At 32.9% G+C, this 15,620-nt stretch overlaps 1 protein-coding gene across 1 annotated transcript; it reads left to right on the forward strand.

Annotated features, from left to right (window-relative positions):
• The first annotated feature begins 7,280 nt into the window (after positions 1 to 7,280).
• On the forward strand, positions 7,281 to 11,084 carry LOC145595515 (F-box protein SKIP5-like). Its single transcript, XM_081651932.1, has 5 exons — positions 7,281 to 7,579; positions 8,499 to 8,643; positions 8,723 to 8,801; positions 10,122 to 10,180; positions 10,528 to 11,084. Exons 1-5 carry the CDS (start codon positions 7,381 to 7,383, stop codon positions 10,880 to 10,882), a joined length of 837 nt encoding a protein of 278 aa, XP_081508058.1. The 5' UTR covers positions 7,281 to 7,380; the 3' UTR covers positions 10,883 to 11,084.
• The last annotated feature ends 4,536 nt before the right edge of the window (positions 11,085 to 15,620 follow it).

Consider the following 15,620-nt stretch of genomic DNA (forward strand, 5'->3'; position numbering starts at 1 on the left):
CACCTTTCGATTATTTTTAAATAATCCGACCTTTAATGTTAATTCGCTTTAACTGGTCCCAACCGGTTACCTAACTTGTTATAGCAGGTTAGATGACACGTGTCGACCTATAATTGGCCAAAAAAATTAAAAAAAAAAGTTTTTTTTTTTAAGAAAAAAGTTTTAAAAAATTAATTATTGAAAAAACCATCAGCCACCTCTGCCCATCCCGCCGGCCAGTCTGCTTGACTCCCCACCGCCGCAGATCCGGCCGCCGGTGGCTTCTTTCCCAGCGCCGGCGCCCCCTCCACCTTCTCGAAACACCAACTCCCTTCCCTCTCCCACGAAATCCCACTTAAATCACCGTCAAAATCCCCTTCCCCATCCCGATCTCGGCCCCCCCTTCTTCCCTAATCCCGATACCGATTTCCCTCCCCTTCCCCCGCCTCCAGTTCGTCCTCCCTCACCTTCCCCACCTAGATTTCAGGTGTGAATTGTAGAGCGAACAAATGAAGATATCGCGGATTTTGGCCCGGATTCGGGTTGTGGGTCGGGTTGTGAGGAGGTGGATGGGAAGGCGTTGAGTGTGGCAAAGAGAATGGGATGATAGGAGGAATGTTGTGGCTTTGAGGTTTAGGATGTTCGCCATTGTTGAAAGCTCTGTAATTCATGCTCTGTTTTTTTGAGTGTGATTAGAGAAGAGAGAGAAAGAAAGTGAAGAAGTGTTTTTTGGCGAGAGAACCTCGATTACATCGAAAAGAAAAGCAGGGGAAGGAAGAGTTGAGCGAAGCTTGAACTGTGGTGGTCGGGGCTGCAAATCGACTGCGGTGGTTGGGGCTTCCTTTCAGCGGCGGTGGCTGGCGCTGTAATTTGCCGGTTGCTGGGCTGCAATTTGGCGGTGGTTGGGGATGCAATTCACTGGTGGTTGGGGCAGTTTTTGTAACTTTGTTTATTTTTTTTTAAATCAATTCTTTAATTTAAAATTTTAGACAAATCATAGAGTGACACGTGTAGTTTAAACCCAAAAAAAAAAAAAAACTTATTTAACAGGTTACCGGTCACTTGGGACCATTTGAATCGGATTGACATTAAAGGTCGGATTATTAAAAAATAATCGATAGGTGGGATTATTTTCAGCGGACGGGCAAAAGGTCGGATTATTCCGAGCAAATTTTCCTAACTTTTAATATTCGGATACTCCTTAGTCCTTACTAATACATAACTAGTGTATACCCCGGGTGATACCCTTGATTGTTAGTTTGTGTACTTCTTTAATTTAATAACTATGTTCGACTACTTGTACATAGTTGTATGTAGTGGTTTAGGCGTTGCCTCGGGTATCACTTTTTTTTTAACATCATATGTGTAACACCCCAATAATTCTCTCTTTAAACCTGTGAAGACCCTGAACAATATTCAAGAGAATTACTGGCGTGCTACCGCCACGTGTTCAAACGTTAAGGCTTTATCAGAAAATAGCAACGGAAAAACTAAATCAGTTGTAAATAAGTTTTAAAACCAACGAATGAAACCAAATTACGTCATACAACTTGGAACCATTAAGGCCCTTATTCAAAACCCAATAAAAGTAGTAAGTGATTAAATTAAGTGTTCAAATAAATTCAAACCCAAAAGAAATAGTGTCGAATAAAATCAAATTAAAATAAATTCAAACTTGCAAAAGAAATAAAATGCAAACAACCAACTCTCTACTCAAGATCCCACAACCCTGATGAATGCTGCATGTGTAAGAACCTGTGATAATTCTGCTCCCCAATATTACAAGTGTAAAACTTGGATCGTCACAGGATCATTGAAAGGCGAAGACCATGACCAAAGAAAGACACGCAAGGCACGCAATCAGCAAAGCTGAGTACATACAAGCTGCAAAATAAATAAAGAAATCCATAACATGCTACTAATAATCAATCATCATGCATCATTAAATTATATACTCAACACACGACTCAACTATTTATATTACTAAGACTCCATTAATTAAGAATAGGTAAATTATTATTTTTATTCATTGGATTACGCAATAGACAAGGTTGTCCAACCCATGCTCCATTTGATTGGAACATCAATAAAAGAAAAACCCCATGCCTCCTTTCGAAAACATCAATAGACATCCAACGACCACGGGCGCGACTCCGTGACCGTAGTTAGTATGAGATCTCACCTAACTCCTAGTTTTGAAAAATATTTGAAATAAGAGACTCGTAGATCAAACGGCCTCGAGAAAAGGACACGGCTAATACCCCATGTACCCCAACCCCTAATTGTCATTACTCCAGAAGTGCACCAATCTAGAGTTTTATTGCTCATCCATCTTGCACTTTACGTGATTTACAGGTTTAGACTTGGTGATGACTCATATGCATAACAATACAATCAATCCAATATTAATTCAATCAAGTAAAACAACTTTTCAATTTCAATTCTTGATTTATTAGTGGCAAGCAACATCGATTATTTATTCGGCACCCCAAAACCTCAACCTCGTCTTAGAAGACTTAAATTCTTCCTTTACTCATCCTGCTTGCATAATCATGAATGAGTAATAAATTAATCATTACACCAATCATATACCTTTGCCTCTAAGCGCACCTTGCATAATTAGAGCACAAATAATACTTGCAATATAAAATAGTGCACGTCATACGAAATTCACAATGTATAACCAAACAATTTAACTCAGTCATCCTTATCCATGATACTAAGTTCTCGATCCATCGTCCTTAAACATGCACCTAAAAGAAAGGTTTCGTAACTTGTACGTACCTTGAGCAAACAAATTGGTATGTGTAGGGAATATTTCAAGCATTATGATAACCCCAAACTTGAACCCCACTGTGATCATACACTAAAGTACGGTGGCGTTCCAAAGGGAAAGACAAAGAGCAAAAAGAGTCGCCAACAAGTTTTAAGGAACTTGTACCCAAAAGACAATCCAAAGGACCGTCAACTACTCCATAAGGTCTTGAACCAAACAGGGTCCGGGGATGAGGGTACGAATCCAATCTACAAAAGAAAGGACCCGCCCTATAAAATAGGCCTCTACTTTGTTCTGCTCGTATTCATGCGCGCTTTTCGAATAACATACAAACATTATATTAAACCTACCCTGTTTATCTATGTTGGTTGAATATTAATGCACAAATAATACTATTATTGGCGATCACTTGAATTAAAATCACATTAGCCTAAACCAAATTATTAATTATCTTATTAAGCGTGATTTCAAGTACAAATTCCCTTTAAACCTGCATAAAAGGTGTGATCAAGCAATAACAATATAATAAATAATATCAAGCAACATAATAATAAACAATAAATAATAATCATGATAATGATAATAGCATGATAAGGCATAATAAAGCTTGATAATAATAGCAAGATCCAAGGCATGATACTAACAAGATTAATAACCAATCCTAGCATGTCACTAAACAATAAAGATCAAAGCTTTAAACCTAACATGGTACTAACATGATATTAGAAAGAGTAAAGGCACCCTAAACATGATACTAGAAAGCATAAAATAACATCCTAACATGATACTAGGAATTAATCAATAATAAGCATGCTTTCTACATTGAAAGAGAGTAATAAGATTACATACTTTGAAGCCTCGTACCTCTTTCTAATAACAAAATACACAAGTTAGTAAACTTCAATGAAAATAAATAAACAACAATTAAAGAATTAAATTAAAATCAAATTAAATAAAGTTTAGACTAGTTTTGGACCAAACCCTCAGAAAATATCAAACCTTGCACGTCTAGGGCGAAGGCAACTTCGAACTTGGCTAGGAGACTCAAGATCTAATGTATGCGGAATATTGTAAAACTAGAAAAGAGAGAAAGAAAGCATAAAGTGCTCAAGGGAGAAGAGAGAATAAGAATTAATAATAATTGATAGTAATTGATAATTGATAATTGATAATTGATGATTCTGAAAACAGGAATACGGACGCTATTTATAATGAAAATAATCCGGAAAAACACGGAATTTGATAAGAAATAAAACTTCACGCTGTCGCCAGGACTGGACTCTGTCGCGACGCGACAGTGTCTGTCGCGAGGCGACAGGCTTTGTCGCGTGGCGACAGAGTCTGTCGCGTGGCGACAAACTTGTCGTCTGGCGACAGCCTGTATAAGCGCGTTTTTATCTTTTTACAGAATCCGATCTTTAATCAACTTGATCTACGGAATCCGTACAAAAGATGAAATACATTTTTAGGATAATAAAATAATATTTTATTCCAAATAAAAAACCTTTAAGATAATTAATTATTAATCCTATCAATATTAGAACTAAAAAGAACTTTCTAGAAACTTCTAGAAAACTATAATCAATCCAAATAGCTTTAGGAATGATAATTAACATTGGGCCCTCCTCTAGATCATTGGGCCGTATTAAAATAGAACTCCGGGCCCAGTTTAGTATTTTGGCCATAACTTCCTCAATATTCATCGGAATTGGGCTTATAATATATCGTTGGAAAGGTCTCTTCAAGCCCTATCCAACTACATTATTATTGGACCCTTATCATGGACCAAATTAAACTGAATTGGACGTTTTCATAAAATAAAGTCATTTTCAAAAACAGAGAGAAAAGAAATTAATTAAAACTAAACCGCGACACTTGACTTTCGAATCACTTTCACCTAATTCGATTATGTTTCGACGCACAAGGCATTCATCACCGGGTTTGGTTTTGGGGAGACACAAATGGGTGTCTACAGTATGCCACTTTACTAACTAGAAATCACCTTCAATAAACTCCTCTCCTAAACAAAATAATAACATCTCAATCAATACCCAATCAATCAAATTTACAGCAATACTAACTTACTTTAAAACCTTCAAAATCCAAATCAAACAACACTTTAAAATCTTCCCTTTAGTTAAAATTAAAGGCTGATATATAGTTCTTTAAATTTTTCTTCATAAAAACCTTAAAATACACTCTTATACATGAAATTACAGCAAGTTCAAAGTCTAATAAAAATCTAAAAATTATATAAAAAAACCCCTAAAAATCTCCCTTTTAATAGGTAATCACACCCTTGTTTTAAAATCACAATTATACTACTTTAAATAAAATTCCAGCATTTTAAACTAATCGAAAACCACTTCAAAACTTCATCAAAATACATCTTTATACTTAAGTTATCCATAGAAAAATTAAATTATCTCTTACCCTTTAAACTCAAGGATAAAATTTTAAAAAAAACTTCGTTAAAAACCAAAAATTGCCCGAAAATTATCTCTTACCCTTTTAATAGAAAAATTAAATTATCTCTTAAAACGTTGTTTCCACATGGAAAACACTACTTTTTTGTCAAAATCGGATGAGTTTAAAACCTGATCGGGATTAAAACGGGATTAATATTAACGAACGGAAATCTAAAAATTAAAACACGAATCTATGTGTTCAAAATAATCTGGAATCAAGTTAAACTAATCAGTAGTTACAATCACCAAAATTTCAAAACATCATTACTATAAAAGCCCTAAATCAATTGTTCATAAAAACCCTAAAATCATGATTTTCAATAAATTGAAACCCTAGGTTTATAATTCATAAAATATGAAATTTATAACATAAATATAATCTGAAATTTATAATCTTTATACCATTAAAATATAATTTGATGCTAAAAATATAATCTTTATACTAAAATCAAAACCCAAAACAATTAAATTAACATTAAGCAAAATAATGAAACAAAGAAGGATGAAAATAAGACTAATTAACCTTTTTGTGTGGGAAATTTTTGGAGATTCATGGGGTATTTATAGGAGAGAATTATTGTAGGGTAAAAAGAAAGATTGGGCCTCATAAAAATAATGGGTCGATTAAGTAAATAAATGGGTTAGGCTTGTGTGATTGGACATAAATTGTAGAATAAAGGTGCATAAAATAATTTGTTCAAATAATTTTCGACCCAGATTAATAATTTGAAACTTTTGAAATTAAATTATGAAAAATAACAAATAAATATTATAAATAAAATAAATTTTCATTTATAAAATATTTAAAAATACGGGGGATTACAATATGTATTTATATTATAATCTTGTTAAAAATAATGAATTATATTACCTTTAATTTATTAAAGGAATATGTTATATATATAATTTAATATATATAATTTATTAAGTAAATTAAAGGAATATATATAATTAAATATTATGTGAAATTTGAAACATTAATAGAGGTTAGTTGAGATTGTAAATGTATTAAATATATGCATCGTAGGTTATGGGTTCGAATCTTGTGCAAAGCATATTTTATTTTGTTGAATGAGCTGACAAGCTTACGTGGCGCATGTACTTTGGATGTGATGTGGCATTGTGACATGGCACATATAATTTGAAGAGTGCCACGTGGCACCATTTCTTAAAAAGGAACGCCTTTTAATATATAGTGCAAATATTAATGGTCAATGTTGTGCATTTACAACCTCTTTGTTCATGTTATGAAAAAAAAAGATCATCTTTACTTTATTTGGGTTATTATTTTGTATATTACTTTCTCCATAGATCTTAAGGCCTGTTCTGATTGATTGAACTGAGTTGAACTAAACTGAACTGAATTGAATATTTTATGAGAGAAGGAAATTAAGAACTGAAAATAATCTGAAGAGAATAGACCCTTACTCCAACCTTATCCTCTTCACCCTTTTTATGTTGAAATGAAATTATATTTGCCAAAATTGAGATTTCTTTTTACTAAAGTTTTATTATTTTTGCAAAACTTATTCTTACTAAATTGAACTTATTTTACTAAACTTAACTTATTTTTACTTCTATAATCTATCCCACAAATTTAAAAAATTCCATATAATTGGGTCAAGGTTTGGTCAAAATCCTCCAAAAACATATATGTATACATACATATATATAAATGGTGTTTAGAGAGCAACAACAACAAAGATGAGAATCGATTGAAATCGATAGTCTAAGAGTCTGTTCTCTTCAGCTTAATTTCAGTTCAGTCAGTTCAGCTCTAATCAGTCCAGCTCTTAATTTCCTTCTCTCATATAAACTATTTATTTCAGTTCAGTTCAGTTCAGTTTAGCTCCAATCGATTTAGTTCAATTCAATTCAGCTCAGCTCAATTCATTAAATCAAAACAGAGCCTAAATCACTTGTTACCCCTCACTCTGTATGAGTCTATGATAAGTGATTACTGATTACTGTTTACTGATTAGACATTAGTGGACCGGGGCTTGAATGAAAAGAGTATATACACGCAAACTTTTTAATTTATCGTTGATGTCGTCGGTTTGAGGTGCACAAAATTCTGCAAATCAACGTTTCTTCAACCCCCAGAATTGCAGCACCCAAAAAATCCCAGAATTTTTTTTTTCATGAAAATTGATTTCTATGGCGTCTATAGCTGATCAGGAGCAAGCAAACCCTGCTTCTGAAGCTAATTCTATATCTAAATTTGGGGGAAAACAGAGGAGTAAGAACAAATGGAGGCGGCTTTCGAAGCATTTATCCACTACCTCAGATTCCCTAATCAACTCTTTGGATGATAATTGCCTCATGCACATTTTCAGCTTTCTCTCTCCTCTTCCTGGTTTGTTACTTTACCCTATTTTCATTTTCCCCAATTTGCAATTTTCAATTTGATTTTGAAACCCTAATTTGTTGTTCAATTTGGTGGTTGTTTACCCTCTTGATGTGATTTTGGATCATTTTATTCTGATTGGAGGTAGACCCATATCGTATTTTGTGGAATTTGATTGTTTAATTGAGCTTAATTGTGAAATTGAGGTTATAGAAGGTTGAAAGTTTTGATTTTGGTAATTGGGTTTTACTGGATTCTTTTGCTGGTTTAGGGTTTGTCAAATTGTTGTGAAATGATTAATTTCTGGATGAATTGTTTACTCTACGAATTGAAAGGTGGCATCTTGAGACTTTTAAAAATAGTATGAGAAACAAAATGCTTGCCTTTGTGGGGGTTATTGCTGCCTTTAAACATTGATTGAGCTGAATTTGAATGTGATGGGATATACATCTATCAGTTTTTGTTAAGTTGAATGGATTTCGTGGCACTGACTTCTGTCATTGTATTGGTCTGCTTCAAGAGTTTCCTCCATGAATTCTTGTCATTGATTTAGTCTATCGAAGAAGTAATACTATAGAAATGATGGGGCCAATAGGTTCTGGAAGCCGTGCCTGATATGTTTGCTCGCTTTTACATTCAAATTTGGGACTTAGGGGGTTGTTTTGGCTTATGGCTGTGAAAGAAGTGCTTGATATTTGCTTGTCTTTCCTCTTATTCGTCTTTTCCCTTTAATTTGCTGAACATTTTTTGTTTAGATTGTATAGGACTTTATAAATCATATAGTAGTTAATTATCTTTATTGGTAGTGCTATAGTTCAGGTGGATGAGGTTTTGTGTTGATGGTGTATGGACTTATTGTCTTATTAGTTTGCTTCAGCGTATTATTGTGGGTATCAGCTTTTGTCACTTATTACTTTTGAGTTTGCAGATCGTTATAACACCGCCCTCGTTTGCCACAGATGGCGATTCTTGGCATGCCACCCACGCCTATGGTTGAGAGTTGACCGAACTATTAAGGATTTTTCAGAACCTGGTGTATTCTCTTGTATTGATGCTGCGGTATCCGCTGCAAAGTGAGTACAAATAAATTGCCCGAGTGGCTGTCATTTCTTAATACAAATCAATTAATCTCACAGGCTTCTTGTCTTTTAGGCCTGGTGATACCATCTTGATTGCTGCTGGAGGGGTCCATTTTACCTCTAACATTCAGATCAAGAAGCCTCTCTGCCTGGTAATATTAATAATCTCTCCAAATTATATTCTTCATTTCATATTTACTGTTGTTTTACTTATTAAGAGAAACCATTGAGCTCTTGTAACAGTTTTTCCACACCCCCAGAGGCCAGAGCCTCTGCCCTTTTCAAATGTTTTGATGATTCTTATTTGTGCTTTGTGTGCAACTTGGTGTGACTGTGTGAGTGTCCCTCTGTATAGCCATATGCATATGCATAGGGAGTTCGGTGTCAGTGTCAGTGTCAGTGTAGATGTATAATTTAGTTTGCTTCAATCCCTCACCTTTATCTCTTCCTTTTAGTACAGGTTGGATGTTGGTATACTTGTCCACATGCACATTTTCTTTCTTTTATGTTACCACTGATTATTTATCTGGTTTTTTTTTTTGATATTGGCCTATGTAAAAGTGATTATTGAAAAAGTATATCTAATCAGGCACACTTTGCTTAATAGCCTCGAGTATCGTCTTATTTTTTTGTTGAGTATTGTTGGTCAAAGACTCGTATAATCGTATATGATTAAACTCGCTAGCATTCCTTAGGAGGTGGGTTCTTTTATTAGTTGTGGGCCTGTGGGGTAAATCAATAATGTTAGACCATATAGGAAAAAAAAATCTCAATGACTTAGAGCAAGTCCTAGGAGAATCTGAATGTTTCTCAAAATTACCTGAGAATCATATGGACGGGTAAATTACACTTTTATGCGTGCACAACTGTGCACTTAGAGCAGGTACATTGGTAGAACTAGATCTCCACTCTCTCGCTTCAAGACACTCTCAAGATCTCTACCCAAAAAAACCCCAGCAATGGTAAGTGTGTCTTTATGTGGATACACCTAAGTGTAGACCAACAAAATTCAAAGAACCATGGACTCATGTCATTTAATGAAGGGATAGAAGCAGCTCTCCGATTTTTTTTGATGACTTTAGCCATTCTGAAGTGACTCTTCGTGGAGACCCACCTTAGGGCTTACTCATGAGCCCCACTGTTGTGGTAGAGTTGGCTCTTGAGTTCTTTTCTCTAAGTACTACTTGAAGAATTACTTGTAGAACCCCAAAATACGTGCTCTAAGTAGTGTTTGTGCAACACATAATTTTAGATTTAGATGGTAATGGTGCAATAGATTGATCTTTTGTTTTTGGTCTTTTCACCACTTCACATCCATTTGTATCTTATTTAAGTAATACAGCAAATTAAACATGTCTTTAAAGCATGCTTTTCTCAGTTGAGGAATAGGTCAGGTGTATCCTTGCTATCTCATAATTTTGTGCGCATTATTGTTGCCTTTTCAATATTCTAATTTGATTATTTTTGCTCAGATTGGTGGAGGTGAGCTTCCTGAAGAAACCACTCTTCTTTGTTCCCGGGGCACTGACAGGTTCGCAAAATTTCTTTGCTGTGCCTTCTACTGTTGGGCTTTATTGAATGGGCCTTTCTAAATGATGAATCTCTGCCAAACTTGAGCATTTTAAGTACAAGCATTGCTACTAAACCTGTGGGGTTGAAGCCTTTCACCAATCTGATTGAGATATTTTCTCATTTTCCCACTCATTGGTGCCAGCCAGACAATTGAGATAAACCTTCATGCTAGAGAGATTAAGTGATCGGAAATTTTTTATTTTAGGCTTGATTGGTTGGGCATTTGGGCTTATGGGTAGTGACCCTATATTCTTTTTGGATGCAAATGACAGTATCGTCTGTGCATTGTTTCTTTTTGTTAAACAGTGCTCTGGAGCTCCTTTCCACCTGCAAAATTACAAACTTGACAGTGAAGGCTGAGCTCGGCTGCTGCTTGCTTCATAGGAGTGGGAGGTTGATTATAGACAGTTGTCTCCTCCAATGTGAAACCGATCCTCTGGATTATCTTTCATGCCCAATAGTGAGCACAGCCACGGGGCCAAAGAAGTTACCATCTCTTTCTTCAAACTCCCGCGGAGATGGTGTTACTGTTTCTCGTACTAGGATTGAAGGTGGTGCCAAGGCTGTTTTGACCAGTGGCACTCTTGTGTTGCAGAGTGTACGAGTCATTTATGGTCGTACTTCTGTCCTTTTCTGGTTTGAAGTTGGGCATCAGTCATGACCCACTTCATCCTCCGTCACTTGTTGTAAGTCTCTGGTAAAATTTCATCTTTTTTTTCATTTGTTGTTTTCTTTTCCTTGTATCCTGTATGTATATCAGCTTTATAGTTCATTAATAATTTTCAAGACAACTGTGTATTTAAAATGGGTATTAGTTGAGTGGTTACAATGTAACTTATGCTAATTAGCCACAATTGCCAATATTCCAAAGTATGGACTAAATTTAGACTTGTTGGAAACCTGAATCCATCCAATGTATACGCTTATACGCAGACCTTTGTTTCTCACAATTTATGGGAATATAACACTTTCAGGTACATCTGTTGGTCGAAGGCTCTGTTCTTTTGGACTTATTATTCTGTTTTTCAGCTCAATTTAGTTGGTTTCCTCACTTTTTTGTAGTCCAGTTCAATTAGAATGCATTTAGTCCAAAAGAACGGGCCTAGTAATTGTCGAGCTTTCTATTACAAATTTTTACCTAGACTCTAAGGCAGGGAACACTGCCTGCACCCTCCCTCCGCGCGTGCCCCGCCTCCGGTCCTTTCATTTATGAATTTTCTGTAAATTTTTTATAATATGTTCATTTCTGTATTGGTAAATGTTCATTTATAAATCATTAGATGTTCATTTTTATAATAAGGAGTTTTTGTTCAAATTAGTATATTTTGAATTGCATTTTAAGAATTTTTTTATTAATAAAAATGAGCAAATTTATTTATATGGATTGCTGCGTTCAAATCATTTTTATTATTAGAAGTATTGCATCATCCAATGTACATTTTTGTTTATTCGTGTTTCAACATATGTTCATTTTTGTATCATTAAATGTTCATTTTAAGAGCTATGTGTAAGTTTTATAGTAAGATGTATGCAAATACATACGTCTTAGAATTGTATTTATGTAAATAAAGAGTTGTTTAAAATAATTTCCAATATAAAATATATTCAATTTAATTACAATTTATAATGCATTTCCATACAGCTATCTTATTGCATGTAATTGTTTCATAAACATGAAAGTGAACATTTCCATCATCTAATGTTCATTTATGTTTAATGTATGTTTTCTGTAGTAAACTATAGGATTATTGTAGTTGTATTTGAATATAAGTGTTGTACACGTGAATTTCAATGATTTTTATTCTTTTAAAGGCGCTCATATATATTTTAACTAGTGAACATATTTTAAAATTTGTTATTTTGTGTATTTGTAATAATTTTTTTAAAGACGCTCATATATATTTGTGTTTATGGGATTATAAGTTGTACATGTGACTTTTAATGTTCATTTATATATGTATATTTGTTATGAATATTTAGTTTTTTGTTTATGAACATATTGTTTTCCTAATATGAACATTATACAAGTCGTCAAAAAATATGAACATTATATATACTTTGGGAAAAAAAAGTTTATTTCCTTTTAAATGTTTGCTTTTGAAGGATGTGATTTGTAATAATACTTTGGGAAAAAAAAAGTTTATTTCCTTCTTGTTAAAATCAAATAGAAATTTTATATCACCAAAAATTGAAATATTGGATATTAAAATATACAACACAATTCCACACATATTATTATACATACTGAATTCTCGATTCAAAATTGAAAGATACAAGCTCATGTTATTGGTTCATGTTGCACAAATACATGTCTTCTTGATTAATTTCCTTATTTTTGTCGTCTTGTTTTTTCTCCTTGATATTATGTGGTGTAACTAACTCACTATATCCACGATTCTTTGTTTAACTAATAGACAAAAACAAATGAATTTTTATTTAGATTTGAGCAAGAATAACTGTTGAAATGAACCGATTTTCATATGAATATGAATAGTAGAACAATTAAAATGATCGATATATATATATATGGAAATGAACATATATTAATAAATAAATGAACATATAATAGTATAGAAATGATCATCCATTAATATGGAAATGAACAACTCTTAATACATAAATGAACATAATTAGATAATTGAATATTAAAATGACCATCTATTAATATATAAATTAACATGCATCAGTTTAAAAATGCCTATGAAAGATATCAATCAATGAACATGAAATACAAATGAACATTCATCAGAATAATTTTCCACCCCAAACTATGAAAAAGAATAAACATTAATACAATGACTATACATATATATTAATCATCTATTAACAAGTGAATGATTGTATACTAATATACAAATGATTATCTATCAAAATGGAAAAGAACATTTATTAAATAAAAAACCCACTACGAACTAGTTTAATTAATGCTTACTTTTCTCCAGATTTTTTATTTTCTTTTCTAAAACTATTTCCTTCGTACTGCAATAAAAATGAACAATCATGATCAAACACCTTTGATGTTCTAATAATCATATATTAATATGTGAAATTGTGAATGACCATGTATTATTATGTGATTGAACATTTACCAAAATAAAAACGAACATTCATCAAAATAATTCTCCACTTCAAACTATGAAAAAAATGAACATTGTTACATGAATGACTGTAAATTATTAAATACATATGAATTGAATGAGCATTTGTATTAATTAAATGAGAGTTTTTTCGAAAAAAAAAACATGTGAATGATAGTATACAAATGTATAAATGAGCATTTATCAAAATGGAAATGAACATTCATCAAAAAAAAAAAAAAAAATTCACTACGAATTAATTTTATTAATACTTACATTTTTCCAGAATCTTTGTTTTCCTTTTCTAGAACTGTTTTCTTCGTTGCACAAAAAAAAAAATAAAGAATGTAATGATTTGATTTACTAGTTTTTGAACAAAAATTACTAAAACTATAGTAAATGCTTACATGATGCATTTTCCAAAGTTGATGATTCAATAATTGTTTTGAAATACAATCACAACAAAAAAAATTTAGTAAAACCTAGGTTTCATACTCTTCTTTGAACCAAATATGAACAAAACCACTTATTCTTTCGAATTTCAATCTTGTTTTGTTGAATTTTGTAGTGATTGAACAATTTTTATTGATAATTTGTCTTAAATTCGTAGAAATTTTGGATTTGAAAAAGTAGATCAATGGGTTTAAGGAGAGAAATTGGGTGAAGAGAGAGAAAATGAAGTGAAATGATGATTTGAATTATTTTTTTTATTTATTTTATTTTTTTTATGTATAGGTGGGTAAAAATTGTGGTTACTATTCAGTTACTACACAATTACAAGGGTTCTTGGGTTTGTTTATGCATTGTTTAGGGGTGGAGGTGTATGGATAGATAGCTACACTAGAGTCTAGGAGTATATAATTAGCTTTCTATACTTTCTTTTTTTTTTTCAATCTTCATTGAACTTTTGAAGCATAATGTACCAAGTTAACTTTTTTTAAAAAAAGCTCCACTACTAAATTTGGGTATCCAATTCTATGGGCAAGGATTTCGATCACTGCCGTCAAAACAGTTGATTCACTACTAAAGTTCAATGGATTCTTCCATTAATGGCAAGTTGGGTTTAAAAAACAAGGGTTCCCAGGATTTGTTGTGCAACTCTGCTTATGTGAGAATGAGTTTGAAGAAGATTTCATCAGATTTCCACTCGTCTTAGATAGGTTGCGAAAAAGTGTACACAAACATTGTATATCCTTGTACAATGTTCTTTTACTTGCGTTGATTTGAAGAAGACTTGGTTGACTAAGGTATAAAAGTTAGATGAACTAGCAACTATGGTTCAGGGATGCCAAGCAGGCATTGTTTCATTTGTTTGCTTATTTTGCCTTGCGTTCGTTTATGTTGGAGCGGGTATGGCAACGACTTTGTTGGATAGTGCCCACAGCGGGTATGTGGATATCCGCTAATCTCCACCTGTTCACTTCAGCTTAATTTCAGTTTAGTTCTCAGTTTAGTTTAGTTCAGTTCAGCTCCTAATTTCCTTCTCTTATAAAATATTCATTTCAGCTGAGTTTAACTTAGCTCAGCTCCAATCTATATAGTTCAGCTCAGTTCAATGAATGTGAACAACCCTAACTCTAGTTGGTTGCTTCAAATAAATTTGATGACTAATTTTGATAAAGAGCTGCAAAGGTGAATCACCCATTGACATACAACTATGTTGTATACATGAGCATGGAAAATTATCTTACCTTGGAAGATTGGTTGGAAGGCGACTAAAAATATAAGTTTTGTTAGTTATTTAGAGCTAAGATTTGAGGCAAGGGCGACTACTTTGTTTACTTGATTGAGGGGCTGGTGGCTAATTGATTAATGGAAAAGAAAAAGTTAAAAACAACTTAATTTCTTTGAATGAAAGATGTTTATTTTAACTAGCTTTGATTGGAATATAGTTTAAATCTTTAGTTTTTTTACTTATGTGTAAAACATAGCAATAATTTTTATTTCACGTTTGTCAATGCATTTGTTCAGTATTAATATTTTTTATTATCAGTACCTAAAAATTATAATTTGAGATTTTATAAGTATATAAATTGAGACAAATCTAACAAACTTTCACTTGACCACATTTTTCATTAGTTATAACTCGTCAAAGTATAGTAGTTGAATGGTATTTAAGTCAAAAATATTTGCAACTATAAAGAAACAGGGAAGTAATTTGTATATAGTTTTATTTCGTTATGAGTTTTTTGAACCATCTATATTGAATGGCTTTTTCACTTGAAAGAGCACAAGTTTTTTTTTTTCTTTTATGGTTCAAAATGGAGCTTTATAGAGGGCTAGTTATGCGAATAAATGTTTAATCATTTATCTACGAATTGC

Source organism: Chenopodium album, chromosome 19 (assembly GCF_948465745.1).
Source record: "Chenopodium album chromosome 19, dcCheAlbu1.1, whole genome shotgun sequence".
NCBI classification, from domain to species: domain Eukaryota; kingdom Viridiplantae; phylum Streptophyta; class Magnoliopsida; order Caryophyllales; family Amaranthaceae; genus Chenopodium; species Chenopodium album.